This window comes from Ostreococcus lucimarinus, chromosome 15 (genome assembly GCF_000092065.1).
Source record: "Ostreococcus lucimarinus CCE9901 chromosome 15, complete sequence".
NCBI lineage: Eukaryota > Viridiplantae > Chlorophyta > Mamiellophyceae > Mamiellales > Bathycoccaceae > Ostreococcus > Ostreococcus sp. 'lucimarinus'.
In genome coordinates, this window is record NC_009369.1 from 412,495 (window position 1) to 432,280 (window position 19,786).

The 19,786-nt window shown below is 61.0% G+C and overlaps 8 protein-coding genes and 1 pseudogene across 8 annotated transcripts, besides 1 other annotated feature; 7 read left to right on the forward strand and 2 right to left on the reverse strand.

Moving 5' to 3' along the window:
- Positions 1-575: 575 nt before the first annotated feature.
- Positions 576-2,095, forward strand: OSTLU_2524 (annotated as a pseudogene; the record flags this gene model as incomplete).
- Positions 576-2,095: a sequence feature.
- Positions 2,096-2,425: 330 nt separating this feature from the next.
- Positions 2,426-5,495, forward strand: OSTLU_25624 (predicted protein; the record flags this gene model as incomplete). Its single annotated transcript, XM_001421620.1, has 2 exons — positions 2,426-4,643; positions 4,675-5,495. 2 exons carry the CDS (start codon positions 2,426-2,428, stop codon positions 4,686-4,688), a joined length of 2,232 nt encoding a protein of 743 aa, XP_001421657.1. The 3' UTR covers positions 4,689-5,495.
- Positions 5,491-7,359, reverse strand: OSTLU_25626 (predicted protein; the record flags this gene model as incomplete). The annotated part of the gene is made up of 1 exon (XM_001421759.1): positions 5,491-7,359. One exon carries the CDS (start codon positions 7,357-7,359, stop codon positions 5,530-5,532), a length of 1,830 nt encoding a protein of 609 aa, XP_001421796.1. The 3' UTR covers positions 5,491-5,529.
- A 346-nt stretch (positions 7,360-7,705) lies between these two features.
- OSTLU_27916 (predicted protein) lies at positions 7,706-9,439 on the forward strand (the record flags this gene model as incomplete). The annotated part of the gene is made up of 1 exon (XM_001421621.1): positions 7,706-9,439. The coding sequence occupies one exon, from the start codon at positions 7,706-7,708 to the stop codon at positions 9,437-9,439; it is 1,734 nt and encodes a 577-aa protein (XP_001421658.1).
- A 506-nt stretch (positions 9,440-9,945) lies between these two features.
- OSTLU_40732 (CPA1 family transporter: sodium ion/proton) lies at positions 9,946-11,118 on the forward strand (the record flags this gene model as incomplete). Its single annotated transcript, XM_001421622.1, has 1 exon — positions 9,946-11,118. A coding segment is annotated over one exon (1,173 nt), but the record flags the coding sequence as incomplete, so codon positions are not given.
- A 986-nt stretch (positions 11,119-12,104) lies between these two features.
- On the forward strand, positions 12,105-12,410 carry OSTLU_18417 (predicted protein; the record flags this gene model as incomplete). The annotated part of the gene is made up of 1 exon (XM_001421623.1): positions 12,105-12,410. A coding segment is annotated over one exon (306 nt), but the record flags the coding sequence as incomplete, so codon positions are not given.
- Positions 12,411-12,524: 114 nt separating this feature from the next.
- OSTLU_40751 (predicted protein) lies at positions 12,525-14,780 on the reverse strand (the record flags this gene model as incomplete). Its single annotated transcript, XM_001421760.1, has 2 exons — positions 12,525-13,004; positions 13,056-14,780. The coding sequence occupies 2 exons, from the start codon at positions 14,778-14,780 to the stop codon at positions 12,525-12,527; spliced, it is 2,205 nt and encodes a 734-aa protein (XP_001421797.1).
- A 1,072-nt stretch (positions 14,781-15,852) lies between these two features.
- Positions 15,853-16,332, forward strand: OSTLU_40439 (predicted protein; the record flags this gene model as incomplete). The annotated part of the gene is made up of 1 exon (XM_001421624.1): positions 15,853-16,332. A coding segment is annotated over one exon (480 nt), but the record flags the coding sequence as incomplete, so codon positions are not given.
- Positions 16,333-17,118: 786 nt separating this feature from the next.
- Positions 17,119-19,779, forward strand: OSTLU_19853 (predicted protein). The gene is made up of 2 exons (XM_001421625.1): positions 17,119-17,396; positions 18,580-19,779. Exons 1-2 carry the CDS (start codon positions 17,384-17,386, stop codon positions 19,773-19,775), a joined length of 1,209 nt encoding a protein of 402 aa, XP_001421662.1. The 5' UTR covers positions 17,119-17,383; the 3' UTR covers positions 19,776-19,779.
- Positions 19,780-19,786: the final 7 nt, after the last annotated feature.

The following is a 19,786-nucleotide window of genomic DNA, read 5'->3' on the forward strand; positions in this document are numbered from 1 at the left end:
TCCGCGTCAGCGTCGCGGACGCGCGACACCGCCGCGACGACGCGACGCCGCGACGACGCGCGCGCGCGACGCGACGCGCGCGCCGACGACGACGACGACCGCGACGACGACGACCGCGCGCGAATCTCGACGCGATGGCGCGCGGCGCGGCGACGACGCGCGGCGTCGCATCCGACGCGGCGACGACGACGGGACGCGCGCGACGCGCGCGAATGGCGCGGCGCGGCGTCGCGCGCGCGACGCGAGGACGCGCGGCGATGACGACGACGGAGGACGAGGACGCGCGCGCGGCGCGGTTGGAGGCGCTCAGGGCGAAGTCGGTGGAGCTGCTGGAGAAGCGGCGCGCGCTGACGGAGAGGTTGGAACGGCGACGCGCGGCGCGGGAAGAGAAGAGCGCGTACGGGGGGGGGGGGAAGCCGGCGTTCGAGGACGCGTCGGCGTTCGTGGAGCGCGCGGGAAGCGGGGGGGGTGGGACGGCGTCGGAGGCGGCGGTCGCGGAGGCGGCGGTCGCGGAGGCGGCGGTCGCGGAGGCGGCGGCGGTCGCGGCGGCGGCGGCGGAAGCGGAGGCGGAACGTGAAGCGCCGGCGGCGCCGAAATGTCGAGAGCGGCTGAACATCATCATGGTCGCGAGCGAGTGCGCGCCGTTTAGTAAGACTGGCGGTCTTGGTGACGTCATGCAGTCGCTTCCGAAGGCGCTCGCCGGGCGAGGCCATCGCGTGATGGTCGTCGCGCCGAGGTATAAAGAGTACGAAGAAGTGTACGACACCGACGTTCGGTTGACGTTAAACATTCTCGGGAGTCAAGTGGAGGTTGGGTACTTTCACTCGTACCGCGATGGGGTGGATTTTGTGTTCGTCGATCACGGCGCCTATCACTTTGTGCGCGACAACATTTACGCGGGCGAACGCTCGGACGCGATGTTTCGCAACGCGATGCTGTGTCAAGCCGCTTTAGAGGCGGTGTGGCACGTGCCGTGCGGAGGTGTGCCGTATGGAGATGAAAATTTAATATTCGTCGCCAACGATTGGCACGCGGCGTTGCTTCCGGTGTACTTGCAGGCGTACTATCGCGATCACGGCAAGTTTGAGTTCGCGCGCTCGTGCTTCGTTATTCACAACATGGCGCACCAGGGTCGCGGACCTTTAGTCGAATTCAACAACTTGCAGCTTCCAGATCATTACAAGCACCACTTCTTGCTCGACGATCCGATGGGCGGTGAATGCATGAACATCATGCAAGCCGGATTGCGTCTCGCCACCAAAGTCATCGCCGTGAGCGAAGGGTACGCGTGGGAGATCACGACGGACATGGGCGGCTGGGGGCTCGCGCCGACGATTCGCGAATTCGGCGAGCACAAGCTCAGTGGCATCGTCAACGGCATCGACTTGAACGAGTGGTCGCCCGACATTGATCATCATTTGGACGGCGACGGATACGCGAGATACGAGCCGCGCGCCGGCGCGTTTGAGGACGGCAAGCGCGCGTGCAAACTCGCGCTTCAGCGCCAACTCGGGTTGGCCGAACGCGAAGACGTGCCTATTTTAGCATTCATCGGGCGTCTCGATGACCAGAAAGGCGTAGACTTGATCGCCGAAGCTGAAGGATGGTTGATGAGCCAAGACGTGCAACTCATCATGTTGGGCAGCGGGCGGGGCGATTTGGAAGACGCTCTGCGGGGGATGGAGAGCCGACATCACGACAAATGTCGCGCCTGGGTTGGGTTTTCGGTGCAAATGGCGCATCGAATCACCGCCGGGGCGGACATTCTGTTGATGCCCTCCCGATTCGAGCCGTGCGGATTGAACCAACTGTACGCGATGCGGTACGGCACCGTGCCCGTCGTCCACGCCGTCGGCGGCTTACGAGACACGGTGAAGCAATACGACCCGTTCAATGACACCGGTAACGGTTGGACTTTTGATAGCGCGGAAACGAACAAGCTCATCGACGCCATGGGCCACGCGATTACAACCTATCGCGATCACCGGGACGCGTTTCGCCGTATTCAAGCGCGCGGTTTCGAGCGCGATTTGGGTTGGGATCGCGCCGCCGAGCTCTACGAAGACCGTTTCATCGACGCCAAGTACTCGTGGTGATCACGTCGTCTCGTTTTACCCTTGTAACGCACGCGACAGCGTTTCTAGCCACGCGTCTCGTTCCGTCGCCCGACGTTCGCGTCTCGCTCGCCTCCGCGCGGCGTCAACCCTCCGCGCGGCGCGTGCCACTCCCCGCACACGCCCGCGCGTCCGTCGTCGCACCGCGCGCGCGGTTCGGCGACATGGAAGACCTTCGCGCCGCACTCGCTGGGTCAGTGAGCGCCGATGAGGGCACGCGCGTCGCCGCCGACGCGTTTTTAAAATCCGCCGCCGCCCGCAGCGGCGCCGCGCTCGGCCTTCTCGGCCTCGCGAGCGACGCCGCGACGGAGATGGGCACGCGGCAGAGCGCGAGCATTTACTTCAAGCATCTCGTCAATAAGTCGTGGACGCAGCGCGAAGGCGCGACGGCGACGACGGAGACGAATCCGATCTTGGACGAGGGCGACAAAGCGGCGGTTCGACGCGTCGCGCTGGAGGCGATCGCGAACACGCCGAGCAAGGTGCGAAGTCAGCTCGTGGAGGCGGTGCGAGTGATCGTTCATCATGATTTCCCCGGGCGTTGGCCGGAGGTGGCGAATCAGGTGCTGGATGGGTTGAACGCCGCGTCGTCGAGCGAGAGCGGAAAGCTGTGCGGGACGGTGTTGGTGTTGCACGCGCTGTGTCGAAAGTATGAGTTCAAGGCGGTGGATGAGCGAGCAGACATCGAAGAGATGATACGCGTGGTGTTTCCAAAGTTGCTGGAGATTTTGAAGGCGTTGCTTGCGTATCAAGGCCCGCCGGACACGGAATTGGAGGAGTTGAAGAAGGCGATTTGCAAGACGTACTTGAGCGCAACGTATCTTAACGTCGGACCGTCTTTGCGCGAGGAAGGGACGTTTCGGGAATGGATGGCGGCGTTTCACGCGATCATCACCGCGCCAGTGCCGACAGAGAATATGCCGACGGACGATAAGACTGAGTTGAAACATTGGCCGTGGTGGAAGACGAAGAAGTGGGCGATGCACGTCGTCAATCGGATGTTCAATAGATACGGCAACTTGAAAAAGTGCCAACCTCACGACAAGGCTCAAGCGACGGTGTATCGTGACAAATACGCTGGACACTTTGTGACAGTATACATCCAATTACTGAGCTCCCTCGCCACGGGTGCGGTGATGCCCGACCGAGTCGTCAATCTCGCCGTGCACCATCTCTCCACGGCGTTGGGGGTTCCGACGATGTACAAGCACATGGAGCCGCACCTCGATGCAATCTTCCAGCAAATCGTATTTCCAATGCTATGTTTCAGCGCTGAGGACGACGAGCTGTGGAAGGATGATCCCCAAGAGTACGTTCGAAAATCACAAGATCTCATAGAAGACATGTATTCGCCACGAACCGCGGCGTGCAGTTACACACAAGAATTGGTGATTACCGGCAGGCGTCTGAAGGAAAACTTGCCAAAGGTGTTAGGCGCGATGGTTCAAATATTCACCAAAAACTCTTCCAGCGTCAGATCCGGGCCGATGGACGCTAGAGCGCGATACGAACTCGATGGCGCGCTGCTCGTCATCACCACCCTGTCGCAACTTTTATCCACGCACCCGGATTACGCAAAGGAAATCGAAGGTATGCTCATGACGCATGTTGTTCCGGCATTTGGTTGTGTACATGGTCATATTCGCGCCAAGGCGGTATCGTGCGTATCAAAGTATTCGGATATCACGTTCCGAGACCAGAATAACTTTATGCAGCTGTTTTCGAGCGTCGTAAATGCGATGAAGGATCCCGAAATTCCGGTGAGGTTCGAGGCAGTCGTTGGGCTCGGAGCTTTTGTGCAAGCCACAGACGACGTGAGCGCGCTGAAGGGTATTCTACCACAGTTGTTAGACGAGTTTTTCAAGCTCATGAACGAAGTGGAGTCGGAAGATGTTGTGTACACGCTTGAAACAATCACCGAAAAGTTTGGCGAAGACATCGCGCCCTTCGCTTTGGGCATGACGCAGAACCTCGCCGCAGCGTTCTGGAAGGTTGTGCAAGAAGCTGAAGGAAAGGATGACGATGAGTACGGCATGATGGCATGCATGGGATGTCTGCGCGCCATGTCGACGATTCTCGAATCCGTTTCTAGTTTACCGCACATGTACCCCGAACTTGAAGCCGCCGTGTTCCCAATTTTGCATAAAATGATTAGCGAAGAAGGATACGACGTGTTTGAGGAAGTTTTGGAGATATTGTCCTACCTAACGTATTTCACTCCGGTCGTGACACCACGCATGTGGGAACTCTGGCCGCTGATGATGCGCATGATGGATGACTGGGCGCTGCAATATTTCGAGAATATGCTCATTCCGCTCGACAACTACATCAGTCGAGGCACGGAGCACTTTCTCACCCCTGGCTCGAGTTACGTGGAAGATACGTATAAGCTGTGCGAAAAGGTATTAGGAGGCGATTATCCCGAGCCCGATTGCTTGCCAGCGCCAAAGTTGATGGAGTGCGTGATGACGAATTGCCGCGGCCGCGTCGACGTCGTCATCGAACCGTACGTGAACATTGCACTTGCGTGTCTCGCGACTGCGGAGTTGCCACACTTTAGGGATTGGCTCATGATGACTTACGCGCATGCACTTCATTATAACGCATCGCTTGCGCTGGCAGCGACGAACCGAACTGGCAAAACGAACGAAGTGTTCGCGTTGTGGTCGAACATGCTCGCCGAGCGCAGGAAGAGTGGAGAACGTAAAAACTTCACCTCTGAACACGCCAAGAAAGTTTGCGCGTTGGGACTCATGGCGCTTTTGCAAGCGCCGGCAGAGTCGTTAACACCTGAGATTCGAGGTGCGCTCGGAGGTATTCTTGACACGCTCATCTCTTTACTCGAAGATTTGCGATTGCAAATCACGGAGCGCAAGTCGGATGAAGCGAGCGGCAAGAGTAGGCATCAATGGAATGGCCTTGGCCTCTTCGACGGCGAAGACGAATACGAGGAACACAACTTTGACGAAGAGGACGATGATGGAGAAATGCACTTTGACGCGACGACGCTCCGCGCGTTGGCGAAGCAAGCGCAAGACGCTGATCCGTACTCTCGCGCCGGCGACGTCGACTCAGAAGACGACGAGCATTTCTTCTTCGACGACGATGACGATTCGTGCCAAAGCCCGCTAGACGACATTGACACGTTCATCGTATTTTCGGAGTGCATGAATCAGTTGCATCGCACCGGTAGTCTCAATCCGAGCGCTGAATCTCATTCAAAATTGCAGGAGTTGATCAATCACGCCGCGATTCGTGCCGAAGAGTTCCCTCGAGAGCGCGCGGAGGCGAAGAAGGAATCACACGGCGTGTCTGGTAGTTGAACGAGTACCAGCATACCGGCGGTACGTTAGACTGATAATTATGTGAATATACTTAGTACAACAAGTAGCTAGATCGTACGTTTTTTACCTCGTTATTCGTCGAGATTTATTTCGTTGAGAATGCGAGACATCTCGTCGGGGATGTTCGCGTGCTTAAAAGACATTTCAAAGTTTTCGACGTCATCTCTATCGACGCGCTGTAACCCAGCCAATCCGAGCGTCGTATCAACGCTCTTGAGTCTATAAAAGAACAGCAGCATCCAGTCGTCGGGGACGTACACATTGACCAGTCGCCCCGATACCACTTCTCGCATCGGTTCCCAGACTTTATTCGACGTAGACATCGGCGCCGAAATGAACACGACGCGCTCGACAATTTTCTTTCCCTTTTCACCAGCGGCGTGGAGCTTCATCAGCGCGCTCTGAACCACAAACGCGCCAGAGCTGTACGTCACGAACGTCACGGGTCGTCGACCGTGCTGCTGGGTGAGCAAAGCGTTGGCGATTTCCTCCCCGGCGATTTCCGCCTTTGCTCGCGCAATCGTCCACGGATTGTCTAGGTAGCACGCGCAGCTGAGGAGCGTCACCGGCCAAGACACCGCGGTCGTGATCGACGCGAGCGCGGTTCGAGCTAAAACTTTCGGCGCGGCGACCGTGATGGCGTACTTACCACCCACGAACTGCATCGCGGTGCCGAGTTCGGTGAGCGTGGACGGCTCCCAGTTCAGCACGTATTGTTCGCCGGTGTGATTTCCCCACTCAGGTTTTGCCGCCGGCGCTTCGGCGTCCTTCTCGTCGATCGTCTTCTCCAGCACGACCTCCCTCATCTTTTCCACCAGCGAGTCCATTTTTTTATCCAACGCCTCGTCCTTGGTGAGTTGCAGTCGTAGCTCCAACGGCCGCGGCATGGCTTCCAGTTCCTCAATCTTCGGCGTCTTGCCCTTCTTGCTCAAGATTTTACTCGAACGCGAACGCGCCAACTCTTGCGGATCGATCGAGCGGTAAGAAACCAAGATACTCCCAGAGATCACCCCAGCCAGAGACGCCGCGCCCTTGACGGTCTGCTTCAACGCGTCGGTGGTTTGCACGATCAAATAGCCGTCGTCGTCGCGCTCGAGCGTCATCCCGAGTTCGCCCGGATCATCGATCACGACGACGTATTGATTCTTTTCCGCTCCCCACGCGCGGAGTAAATCGCGCTCATCGCGCAAAAATCCAGGAACGAACACGTGCAGCGCGAATCGTCGCCCGACGCCGCGCAGAGGAATGAACTGAAACTGTTCCATCTCCGTCGACGTTCGACGCAACATCGCGTACCCAGTCAGCCCCGCGCCCGTGGCGCCGAACACGGCGCCGACGCCGCCCAGCGTCGCCAACACCCCCGTCGTCGCCGCGCCTATCACGCCCAGCCCGCTCAACGACGCCAGCACCGCCGGCGCCGCGACCCCCCCCGTGACGAACAACGCCGCCCCCCCGATCGCCGCCGCTCCACCGATTTTCACCGCCCGCGTCCACGACCACTCCCCCTCCGCTCGTTCTTCGCTCTCCGATTCGCTCCCATCGTCCAACGCCGCCGCGCGTCGCATTCGCTCCGCCGCGCCGTCCTCCGCCTCCGCGAACGTCCTCCACGACTCGCCCGCGCGCGTCGCCCGCGTTCTCAATCCCGCTCTCGCGTCCGCGTCGTACGTCCCGCTCGCGATCAGCGCCTCCGCCGCGAATTCCACGCTCATGCGCTCCATGCTCTCCTCCTCGTCGCCGGATTCGTCGTACGTCGCCATGCGTCCCGCGCGTCGCGTCTCCGCCGCCGCCTCGAGCGCGCGTCGAACGCGCGCCCCCGTCTCTCGTCGCCGTTCGCGCGTCCAGTGCGCGCGTCCCACGTCCGCGTCGAAGTCCACGACGGACCAATCGATCGTCGTCGGCATCGCGTCGCCGTCGCTCGAGACGCGCGTCGGATTCGGATCGGAATTCGCGTCGCGCGCGACGATCCGCACTCGCGAGCGCGACGCGCGCGCGCGTCCGAGCGCGCGCGATGGCGAACCCGTGCCCGACGCCGTACCCGGAGCGGTGCGCGCGCGTCCGAGCGCGGCGCGCATGCGAGCGCGCGGCGCTCTGACGAACTCGACCGCGACCGTTGGAGCGCGACGATTCGAGCGCGATTCGAGCGCGGCGACTGACCCGCGCGCGAACGCGCGACGCAGGTTTCACGCGGCGACGCGCGTGGGGAACTCGAGCGCGGCGCGGTCGTTTTTCAGCGACGAGACGCGATTGATGCTCTTCGCGTTGGAGCGACGCGCGACGCGCGGCGCGTTGACGACGGTGCGCGAACAGACGGGCGCGTCCGACGCGGAGGCGCTGGCGGAGGACGCGCACTTGGCGGAGGGCGACCCGCGGGCGCTGCGAGCGATGGCGCGGGCGTGGGAGGCGCTGGACGCGACGCCGGCGAACGAGGCGATGCGGCTGTACGTCAAGGTGCTGGACGAGGAAAAACCGAATTGGTGGGACGGCGCGGCGACGGAGGCGCGGCGAAGCAATCGTGGGATGCACGCGAAGGGCGGGATGGAGGCGCTGCCGGAGGCGATGCGCGTCGAGCGCGGGAGATGGGAGTTTTTGGAGTACGCGGGGACGAAGCCGACGGCGCGGTTTCAACACGCGGCGACCGTCGCGGGCGCGAAGATGTACGTCATCGGGGGATCGTTTCGCGGACGATTCATGAACGACACGCACGAGCTCGATTTGACGACGTCGACGTGGCGGCGGTTGAAGACGAAGCCGGGGACGAGCGCGTTACCGGCGTGCGCGGGGCATCGGGCGGTGACGTGTCGAGGCGTCGTCTTCGTCGTCGGCGGCCGGTTCAAGGGACCGGAGACGAGCGCCATGTCGGTGTACAGGATGGAAACGAAAGACGATGGATTAGACGAAGTGGAATGGGTCAAGATTGAAACCGGCGGAGACGAAGCGCCGTGCGCGCGTCGCGGCGCCTCGGTCACGATGGTCGGCGAACACAAGTGCATCGTCTTCGGCGGCGAAGACGACGAGCGACGATTTTTGAACGACGCGTGGATTTTAGACATGACTTCTTTCGTGTGGCGCGCGGTGAAGGCACCCGGTGGGCACCCTCCAGAGTCTCGCGCGGAGCACACTGCGACGATGTGGGGCCAAGACACGCTGCTCGTCTTCGGCGGTACGGGCAGATCGACGAAATGTTTTTCATCACTCTTTGCGCTCGACTTAGTGCAACACAAATGGATAGAGGTGAATCCTCGCGGCGCGGCGCGCGTCGAGCCTCGCGCGGGTCACGCGGCTGTCTTGATCAAAGACGGTCGGTTCTGGGTCCTCGTCGGCGGAGGCAACAACGAGCGCGGGCTCTCAGAGTGTTCGATTTTAGATTTGGAGGAGATGGAATGGGTCGATCGGAACGATGCATTTCTCGCACCGCCGATCGTGGGAGAAGGCATGACGTTGTGCGCGCTGAGCACGCGCGATGGTATGGAGGACGCCGTCGTCGCCTTTGGTGGATACAACGGAGCGTGCCAAAACGAGACGCAAATCTTGCGCGTGCCGGAAGATTTCCCCGAGCACGAAGCCCTGGCGAGCGATGAAAATCGCGCTCCACCGGTGAGCACGAGCGTTCTGCGCGATGACAAGTCGATCGAACGAGACGACGAACGAGACGACGAACACGCGTCCTCCCCGGCGTCGGCGCTTATCGATTTCGCTAGTCCGGACAAGCCGGCGGCGACCACCTTCGCTTTCGGCACCGACGCGAGCGTGCAGGCGTACAGAAAAGAAAACGTCGAGCTCCGTCGCGCGTTACATCGCATGCGGAACGACGCCCAAATCGTCGCCGACGCACACGCCGCCCTCCGCGTGCGATGCGAGGACCTCGAGCGCGGCTTGAGCGACGAGCGCCGCCGCAACGAAGACCTCGAGCGCAAAGTCGCCGCGCTCGCGGAGCAAATTCGCGGCGGTTTAGGTGCCAGCGGTTCATTCTTCTCTCCTTGATTTCGTTTAGCGTTTAGTGTTTAGCATTTCACCGCACATGCATCGCGTTTCAGCCGCGCGCCGCGTCTCCTGGCCTCCCTCTCCTCGAAAGTGACGCGAAGAGTCGCGCGCGCCGCAGTGCGCGACGCGCGCGATCGCCGCGCCCGAGAGCGCCACGAACGCGAACGAACGCGAACGAACGCGTGATGGGGCTTCATCTGCGTCAGCGCGCGCAGGAGTTGGCGCGCACGGTCGCGACAACGCGCGGCCGTCCGTCGCGCAGTTCGTCGCGCAGAGACGCGACGGAGAGCGAGCACGAGCGCGCGAATCGCATCGTGCGCGAGCGCAAGCTCAACTACGATCGATTGTCGTTCTGCGTCATGGCGTGCGCGATGTGGGCGATGCTGCGGTTCGCGTTCGGGGAGGTGATGGCGCCGAACGGGGCGAACGTCGAGCTGAGCGGCGGCGGCGTCTGGGCGGTGGCGCTGATTTGGGCGTGCGCGCACGTCGGTGGGGCCGCGGCGGTGATGTGTGGGCTACCGTCGTTGACTGGAATGTTGTTGTGCGGGTTGCTGCTGAGAAACGTGCCGGGAGGCCTGGTGAACGATTTGCCAGAGCGGTGGTCGAGCGACATTCGCGCCGCCGGTTTGAGCGTGATTTTAATGCGGAGCGGGTTAGAGTTAGATTTGGACGCGTTTCGCTCGATAGGATGGATGGCGAGTCGATTGACCGTCATGCCAGGGCTCTCTGAAGCGATCGCGTGCGGGTTATTTTCGATGCTGATATTTAAAATGTCGTTCCCGCTCGGGATGTGCTTGGGGTTCATCCTGGGCGCGGTGTCGCCCGCGGTGGTGGTGCTCGGCATGTTTGAGTTACAATCGCTCGGTTACGGCGTGGCGAAGGGAATTCCGTCGTTAGTCGTCGCGGCGGCGTCGTTTGATGACGTCGTAGCGATCACGGGGTACACGATCTTCAAGTCGTTCGCGCTAGGCAGCAAGGGACACATGGCGTGGACGATTTTGCACGGTCCCGTGGACGTGTTGGCGGGTCTGTGCGTCGGCACGCTCGGGGGGGTTATTTGCGGTATGACGAAAATTTGGAACGAGCGTTGGAAGAGATCGTCCATGGTTATGATTTTAGGGTTGTTTACGATGTTCTTAGGTCGACATTACGGGTTCAACGGTGGTGGCGCCATGTCCGCGCTCGCTTTGGGCATCTCGGCCAATAAGTGTTGGCGCACGAACAAGCCGCACCCGGCGCTGACAAACGGACCTTCCGACGATCACGCGCACGGTGTGGAGACTGATTTGGCCAAGTTATGGCGTTTCATATTTCAGCCCTTGCTGTTCGGCGTCATCGGCACGGCGGTGAGTTTCAAAGACGTCACGCCGTCGACGATTCCCAAATCCATCGGTCTTCTCCTCATCGGTATTTGCATTCGTTTGCCCATGGCTTATGTAGCCGTGGGCGGCGGTGAGCTATCGCGAATCGAGCGCGCGTTTGTGTCTTTGGCATGGATCCCCAAAGCCACCGTCCAAGCTGCGCTGGCATCTGATCCGCTGGATTACATCATAGAGAAGAAAAAATCCGCCGAGTACGTGTCGTGGGGCAACGACATTCTCACTACGGCGGTATTTTCAATCATTTTAACCGCGCCGCTCGGAATGGTCATCATCGCCACGCTCGGGCCGAAGTGGTTACAGAAGGATCAGAAGAACGCCATCGTGAGCAACGTCGAGCCCGGAGACGACATTGTCAAAAAAGTTGAGCTGGTCCGAAGAAACTCAATTGAAACTGCGGCGCGACGAACGAGCGAGGAACGTCGCGGCAGTTCCGTCGACGGCGGTTCGCCGTTCAGCGAACGTGTTGCAGACTTCTGGCGCGATGATGGCGCGTCATCTCGTCGCGATCAACGCGAAGGGAGCGTGATTTCAGAAGCTGACTCGCCAACCGGACTGAAGGGCGCGTCGGCGAGCGAAAAGCTCGTCTATCACCTCGCCACCCTTCGCGATTTCGCCACGGATTCCGCAAACCTCGAACCTGAGGACATGAAGCTCATCCAAGACGCTTCGGACGAAATCGAAGCAATCATGCGCGAGCATTTACCGCGCGTGCGCTCGGTGGACACTCCGGGTTTGTTCTTCCGTCGAACGTCGGCGACGTACGCCGATTTAGACCTTCCCGCGCCCGAGGAATTCATCGAAGCCGACGTCGAGGTCACGGACCCGCGCGTCAACTCGGACGAAGCAGTGTAGACCATAGATGTCGCGCAGCTTTCGCGGTCGACGTCCTCTCGATATCGATGTAACGAAGAAACCGCCCCGCGGCGCCGCACACGTCGACTCTCCGTCGCGCCATGTCGCACGCCGTCGCCTCGACGTCCTCGCGCGCGCCGCGCGCCCACGCGACGCGTTGCCGGCACCGTCGCACGCGCGCGCGCGTCGTCGTTCGCGCCTCGGCGGCGCCGAGCGACGAGGAAACGCCCGAAAGCGTGCTCAGAGTGAGCCGACGAACCTCGTTCGAAGGTCTCAAAGCCGCGCGTCGCGTCGAGTTACAGGCGGCGCGCGACGCCGGCGACGACGAGAGAGCGGCGAAAGTGGAGTGGGCGTTCGATGCGCTGATCGCGCAGTCAAAAACGTTCTTCGAAGAGCGCGTGAAGACGGATGAGAGTCCAGAGAGTCGATTCATGTTGGGCAACTTTTATCAAACGCTGGAAAAGTTTGACGACGCGGAGCGGGAGTATCGACGCGCGCTGGAGCTCGGGACGAACGTGGACGCGGCGAATAATTTAGCGATGATATTACAGGCGCGAGGAGAGTTAGATGAGGCGGAAGCGTATTACTTAAAGGCGTTAGAGCCGGATCCCGATTGCGTCGACGTGCTCTTTAATTGGGCGACGTTGAAGCTCGAGTGTCGAAAAGACTTGAACGCCACGCGGATTTTGATTGAACGCATCGTTACGATACAGCCAGATCTTAAGAAACATCCGCTGGTGAAGGCGTTGAGGGACGACGACGACGACGACGACGACGAGCCGTTCATTCCGCCGATTTAGTTTCGATTTGTGAATGTGAATTGAAAATTTCGAGCTGCAATAGTTTTGCGTCTACACCTCGATCTCGAACATCTCTTCCGGTTCTTCCTTGGCTGGGGGTGGTGCACTGCGCGTAGGCTTAAGTTTTGGAATGTTCGGGGGCACTTCCCAACGAAGCAAACCCCAATTGATGGATTTGAAAAATGGGTGTGACTTAATTTCTTCGGCACCGCCGAGCGTGCCCAAGCGATTTGTCGTATCGTGCTGCAGTAATTTACCGACACAATCTTTGAAATCGTCGCTCATGGGAACGTCATCTGGGAACGTCACTTTCCCATCCGAGATTTTGTTGAACGTCTCTTCTCGCGTCGCCGATTTGAACGGTGTCGTGCCGTACGCCATCTCGTACATGAAAATGCCCAGTTCCCACCAGTCAACCGAACCGGAGTGGCCGGTACCGTTCAAAACCTCTGGGGAAAGATACTCTTCCGTGCCGACAAAAGAGTTCGTGAATGTGAACGGTTCCGCCATAAGCATGGGATTGGAACCGTTCTTTGGCAGTCGCGGCGGCTTGAGTGACTTCTTTGACGACGCTTGCTCGACGGCTCGCTCGCCGGCGATCCAAGACGGGTTCCCAGGTTGAATATTAATGTGCGGTTTGCATGTCGCGCAAAACGACAGGTCGAAATCGGTGATAACGATGTGCCCACTACGACGTAGCAAAACGTTCTCCGGTTTCAAGTCTCTGTACACGAATCCGAGCAAGTGCAGGTACTGGAGCGCCACGAGTACTTCCGCCGCGTAAAACCTCGTCGCATTTTCGCTCAGACGCCTGTCTGGAATCTTTTGCAGGAAGTCATATAGCTCGCCTCCTTCGCAATACTCCATCAAAAAGTACACGTGAGTCGCGGTTTGAAACGACGCGAACAACGTCGCCACGAATGGGTGGTCGACTTCGTTCAAAATCGTCGACTCAGTGTGCAAACGGTGAAGCTTGTTGCGGTCGATGATTTCCTGCTTGGTCAAAATCTTCAATGCGAACGTGATATCTTGCTGTTTGGCGAGGGTAACCAAGTGCACGGTGCCCACATCGCCTTGTCCAATGCGCTTTACCGGCACGAAGTCGTCGATCGTTAAAGCTCTGGTGCCATCGTTCGTCGCCTTGCGCAGCGCCTCCCAATGACGACGATTTTCAATTTGATGAGGCTTGGGCGTGAGCATTTTCCCGTGCATGCGCACCCACGGTGGCTCGAACTCTTTGTCTTTTGCCGTCGCACCGGCGACCATACTCGCCGCGCCCTTCGATATGGCTATGTTCTCTTCATCCGTGCCCTTGAACGTGATCTCCGCGATCGACTCGTCCTCGGTGCTCGGATCGTGCGCGGTGATGTCCACCTGTACGCCCGCAAAAAATCGTACAATTCCCTGGTCATCACGCACGGGGGCCAACGTGAACATGTTCCAAAACTGCTTTCCGCTCTTTGTGTAATTCAATAATCGCACCGTACACTCTTCCCCGAGCTCGATCGCCTGACGAATCTTCGCCACCGCCGCTCGATCCGTCTTCGGCCCTTGCAAAAACCGACAGTTCCGTCCCAAGATTTCATCCACAGAGTATCCAGTAAAATCCATGAAACCGTCGCTCGCGAACACGATCGGATGATCGGGCAACGACGGATCGGTGATGACGAACGATTGCTCGATGCGCTCGAGCGTCGAGGCCAAATCCAAACCCACGCGTCCCTTCCTCGCGCCCGCGTCGTCCACGCCATCCTCAGATAACCCTTCCGCCGCTCGCACCGCGTTCTCCACCTCGCTCACGCGCCCTAGCGACACGGCTGCCGCGCGAGCGTCGTAGCGACTCGGCACTGGCATCCCTTCCTCATCGAAATCGATCCCTCGCTCGCCCGTCGTCGCGTCCTTCACCTCCGTCACGTCCACCTGCACGCCGATGTACTTCGCCACCGTCCCATCCGCCAGTTTCACCGGCGCGACGACGAGATAATTCCAAAACGGCGTCCCATCCTTCTTATAATTCAACAACCGCACGCTCCATCGATCGCCCCGCTTAATCGCCTCTCGCAGCTCGCGCACGTCGTTCCCATCCGTCGCCTCTCCCTGCAAAAATCGACAATTATGCCCGATCACCTCGTCCGCGCCGTACTGCGTCATCCGCAGGAACCCATCGCTCGCGTACACGATCGGACAATCCTCCCTCGTCGCGTCGCACACGGTGAACGTGTGATCGAACGCCGCGAACGCCCTCGCGACCTTGGCGTCCAGGCTCGGCGCGTGCGCGCCGCCCTCGATCGACCTCGCGCGCGACATCGTCGCCGTCTCCTCGCGACGTCTCCCGCGTCGTCCCGCGCGTCGTCCCGCGCGTCGCCCCGCGCGTCACCGCGTCACCGCGTCACCGCGTCGCGCGTCGCGCCCTCAAGATAACGAATGCCCTCGCCGCCGCGTCCGCGCGCGTCGACGCGCGTCGACGCGCTCGCGCCGCGCGTCGCGCGTCGCGCGTCGCGACGCGCGTCGCGGTTCCGCGCGTCCGTCGCCGCGCGTCCGTCGACGGGCGCGCGTCGACGCGTTCTGGCGCGACGGGCGCGCCCAACCGTCGTCGTCGCACTCGGACGCGCGCGCGACGCGCCGACGACTCGACCCGCGCCGACGATGCGCGCGCGCTGACGACTCGACCCGCGCGACCGCGACCGCGACGACGCGCGACGACGCGCGACGCGCGACCGCGACGACGACGCGAATGGATGCGACGACGACGACGACGCGAATGGACGCGTTCGCCGCGGCGCTGGGCGCGCTCGACGCCGTCAGGGCGGGATACGCGACGGGCGCGCGTCCGCGATGCCTCACCGCGATCGTGGACGCGTACGACGACGTGGCGGTGGAGGGGGCGATGCGGACGCTGAGCGGACGAGACGACGCGGCGGCGGTGGCGGCGCTGGCGAGACGACGCGCGAGGTGCGACGAGGGCGCGGCGAACGCGAGGGCGAGCGATCGGGACGATGGAGACGATGGGAAAGACGCGAAAGACGCTGGATTCGCGCCGACGCTGGATGTGGGGCGACAGGGCGTGGATGAGGAAAGCGGGTGGGGCGCGATGCACCACGCGGCGCATTACGGCGCGTTGGCGTGCTGTCAAACGCTGTCAAAGACGTGTCGAAACGCGGATTGGGAGCGACCGCGCGATCGACGAGGACGGGGGGCGATAGATTTGATCAGTGAAAAGTTGACGAGGGATCGGGCGAGGAAACGCGCGATCGGGGGTGGGGGAGACGAAGCGGCGCGAACGACGTTTGTGCGTTCGTTTGGAAGCGGGGCGAATTATTGCTTGGGGACCGGGAGCACGGAGACCGAGCGCAAGCCCGCGCGCGTGGAGGGGGCGCTGATGAAGGCGAACGTGTCGCGGGTGAGCACGTCCAAGTTTCACGCGCTCGCCGTGGATGAGAGCGGGAGCGTGTACGCGTGGGGGTGCGCTCGAGACGGAGTTTTGGGATTCGGACGCGAACGCGGAGACGAGGCGGTGGTATTTCCGACGCTCGTGCGTAGCTTTGGATGCGACGTGCGCGTCGTGCGCGTTTCCGCGGGTCTCGCGCACAGCGCGGTGACGACGGATGCGTTCGAGACGTTTACGTGGGGAAACGGAGCGCTCGGGCGATTGGGATACTCCGTCGCCGTCGACGATTCGGCGTCCGACGACGAACGCGAACGCGAGCGGAGGTGCACACAATTCACGCCGCGTAAGGTGCCGAACATGGCTGGCGCGCGCGCCGTCGACGTGTCGTGCGGCGACACCTTCACGGCTGTGCTCGACGCCGACGGCGCGGTGTGGACGATGGGTTCGAACGCTCGAGGGGCGCTGGGATACTACCTCGGCGGCGGCGGCGACTCGCGAGACGGGCCGCACTCGAGCGTCGCCAAGCAGGTGGAATATTTAAAACACCGTGACGTCGTCGTGACCGGTGTGTCGAGCGCAAAACAACACGTCGTCGCGTGCTCGTCCGCCGGCGACGTGTACTCGTGGGGCAACGGATCCGTCTCTGTTCGTCGAGTTGTCATCCCGAAAGCGTCAGCCGACGGCACGCGATGGCACGAGCTCGATCAAAAGATTATCAAGGTTTCTGCGGGTGCCGCGCAAAGCGCGGCGCTCACCGCCGACGGTTGGGTGTACGTCTGGGACAGCGCGTCTGAACGCGTCGAAGCGCGGTTGCTCGCTGACGGCGACGGACCGGGTGGACGCGCCGTCGACGTGTCGTGCGGAGCGACGTCTTCCGCCATCGTCACCGACACTGGTGATGTGTACACGTGGGAGTCGACTGAGCTCGAAGTCGTCGACACGGCGTCGAAGAACGTGCTCTCGTCGGCGTCGCCAAAATCTTTCGCGAGTTCCGGTGAATTTGCGGCGAAGCGACGATGCGGGGCACTTCGTCGTGTCAGCGGATTGAAGGGTGTCGCGAGCGCGTGCGTAGGAGACGCGCATGTGTTGGTGCTGCAAGCGATTTCGCGTCCGCAATTTTCTCTGGGGCGGTTGGATCCGCGGCGAAAGAAGGCGTCTGTAGAATCCGAGCTCGATCGCTTGATTCGCGACATCGGTTCCGTCGTCGTGTCCCCGCCTCGACCTCGCGACGAAGAAGACGTGGAAGAAAGCGAGGAAGAAGAGGACTTTGAAGACGATGAAAGCGAGTTCCCGTCTTTGAACGTGTTGGCGCAACACGCCGTGGCGAAATTCATCGAACCGAGAAACGTGTTGAATGTTGTGCAGCTCGCCGATCAAATTAACGCCGTGGCGCTGAAGCGGTTCGCCATCGAGTACGCGGTGAAGAACCTCGACGTCGTTTTGTTGGAAACACCGAAGGCGAGTTTCGATTCGCTCGAGGAGGAGACTTTGGAGGACATCACCCAGGTACTGCGTTCGGGCGATGTCGTCGGCGGGTGGACGGAAGCCGCCACGGCGACGCGAAGCGTGGGTCGTGAGCCGGACGATGAAATCGAGCGTGCGGCAAAATTAGCGCCTCGTGCGAGAGCTCAACCCAAAGTGCACGAAGAAAAGGTTGACGTCGGCAAACCGCCGCTCGCGTCGCAAGTCGTCGCGAAGGCCGCACCTCGAACGCCGCCGTCGTCTTCTTCCCGCGTCAAGGGTTCATTGAGTATGTTTCTTTCGGGTGAATTGGATAAAGACACTTCGACGCCGAGCGCACCATCGAGCAACGTCGCGTTATCTTTGCGAGACATCCAATCACAGCAAGAGCGAGCGGCGAGTCGGTCGAAATCGCTCGAGCCGAGCGGGGCGGCGCCGGCGCCGATGTTCTCGCCGTCGCCCTCAAGCCCGGGTGCGTTCTCTCTCGGTGATCTCTTGAGACGCACCGCGGCGTCGTCATCGTCAAAGAAACCAGCCTGGCGACCTCCGAAAAGCGCATCACCGACGATGCGTGAGATCATCGCCGCCGAAGCCTCCGCGCAGGCGGCGGCGTTCGCCACGACGACGGGTTTTGACGTCGCCCGCGCTTCGCCCACCGACCGCTCGTCGTGGTACGTCGCCGAACCTAGCGACCGTAAAAAATCACTGCGTGAAATCCTCGACGAAGAGCGCCAGCGCTCCGCCGAAGAGGCTGAACTCGCCCTCGCGCTCGAAGCCATCGCTCGGCTCGAGCGCGGCGCCGGCGACAAGAAATCCGCCCCCAGGCGTCGCCGAGGCGGCGCGCGCGGCAAAGGCAAGGCTGTCGAGCCCACGAAAGCGAACGCGCGCAGAAAAAACACTAGCCCAACGTAGTCCAGCCGTAGCGAGCTTAGAAGTTTAGAAATTCCACTTCGCGCCGGGTCGCGGCGCGAGCCCCGGACCTATTGAAAACCCTCGAGTTCAACAGCCATTGTGTCACACGCCGCCTCGCTCGCCGAGCCCGCCGTCCCGCCCCCCCCGAACGCGCGAAGCGTCTTCTATCGTCTCTTCCTCACCCACCGCGCGCGATGCACGCCTGCGCCGTCGCGCGCACCGCCGCCACGACCGTCTCGGCGAAGACGCTCAAGACGAACGCGCCGCGTCGCGCGGTCGTCAAGCCCGCGCGACGCTCGAACGTCGTCTCGCGCGGCGTCGGACCTTCGGGTGACGTGAAAAAAGTCGTCCTGGCGTACTCCGGTGGCCTGGACACGTCCATCATCCTGAAGTGGTTGCAAGACACGTACGGGTGCGAAGTCGTGACGTTTACGGCGGACCTGGGGCAGGGAGAAGAACTCGAACCGGCGCGCGCGAAAGCGGCGCAATTCGGTGTCAAGGAAATATTCGTGGATGATTTGCGAGAGGAGTTCGTGCGGGACTACGTGTTCCCGATGTTTCGAGCGAACGCGTTGTACGAAGGGACGTATCTGCTGGGGACGTCCATCGCGCGACCGCTCATCGCGAAGAGACAGATTGAAATTGCGAAGCAAGTTGGCGCCGATGCGGTGTGCCACGGGGCGACTGGGAAAGGGAACGATCAAGTTCGATTCGAGCTCGGATATTACGGCTTGAAGCCGGACGTCAAGGTGATCGCGCCGTGGAGAGAATGGGATTTGAACTCGCGAACCAAGTTGTTGGCGTACGCCGACGAGGCGGGGATCCCGGTGGCGCAATCGAAGCGTCAAGACGCTCCGTACTCCACCGATGCCAACTTGTTGCACATTTCTTACGAAGGCAACGCTTTGGAGGATCCGTGGGTTGAATACTCGGAAGATATGTTCACGCGATCGGTGAGCCCGGAGAACGCCCCGGATAAGCCGACGTACATTGAAGTCGAGTTCGAAAAGGGTGACCCGGTGGCCATCGATGGCGTGAAATACTCCCCGGCCGATATGCTCGCCAAGCTCAACCAGCTCGGTGGCGACAACGGCATTGGGCGCTTGGATATTGTTGAATCTCGCTTTGTCGGCATGAAGTCGCGAGGCGTGTACGAGACGCCCGGTGGGACGATTTTGCTCGCCGTCCGCCGCGCGCTCGAAACCATCTGCCTCGATCGCGGTGAGATGCACTACAAGGATCAAATGATGCCGCAATACGCTGAACTCATCTACAACGGTTTCTGGTTCTCCCCGGAACGCGAAATGATGCAAGCCGCCATCGACACGTGCTCCGAAAGCGTCACCGGTACGGTGCGCGCCAAACTCTACAAGGGCAACGTCATCGTCGTCGGTCGCAAGGCTGCCAACACTCTCTACGACGATCGTCTCTCCACGTTCGAAGAAGACGGTGGTGCGTACGACCAAAAGGACGCTGCTGGTTTTATCAAGCTTCAAGCGCTTCGCTTGCGCACCCTCAAGGTTGCTCGGGAAAAGAAGTAAACGCATTCGTC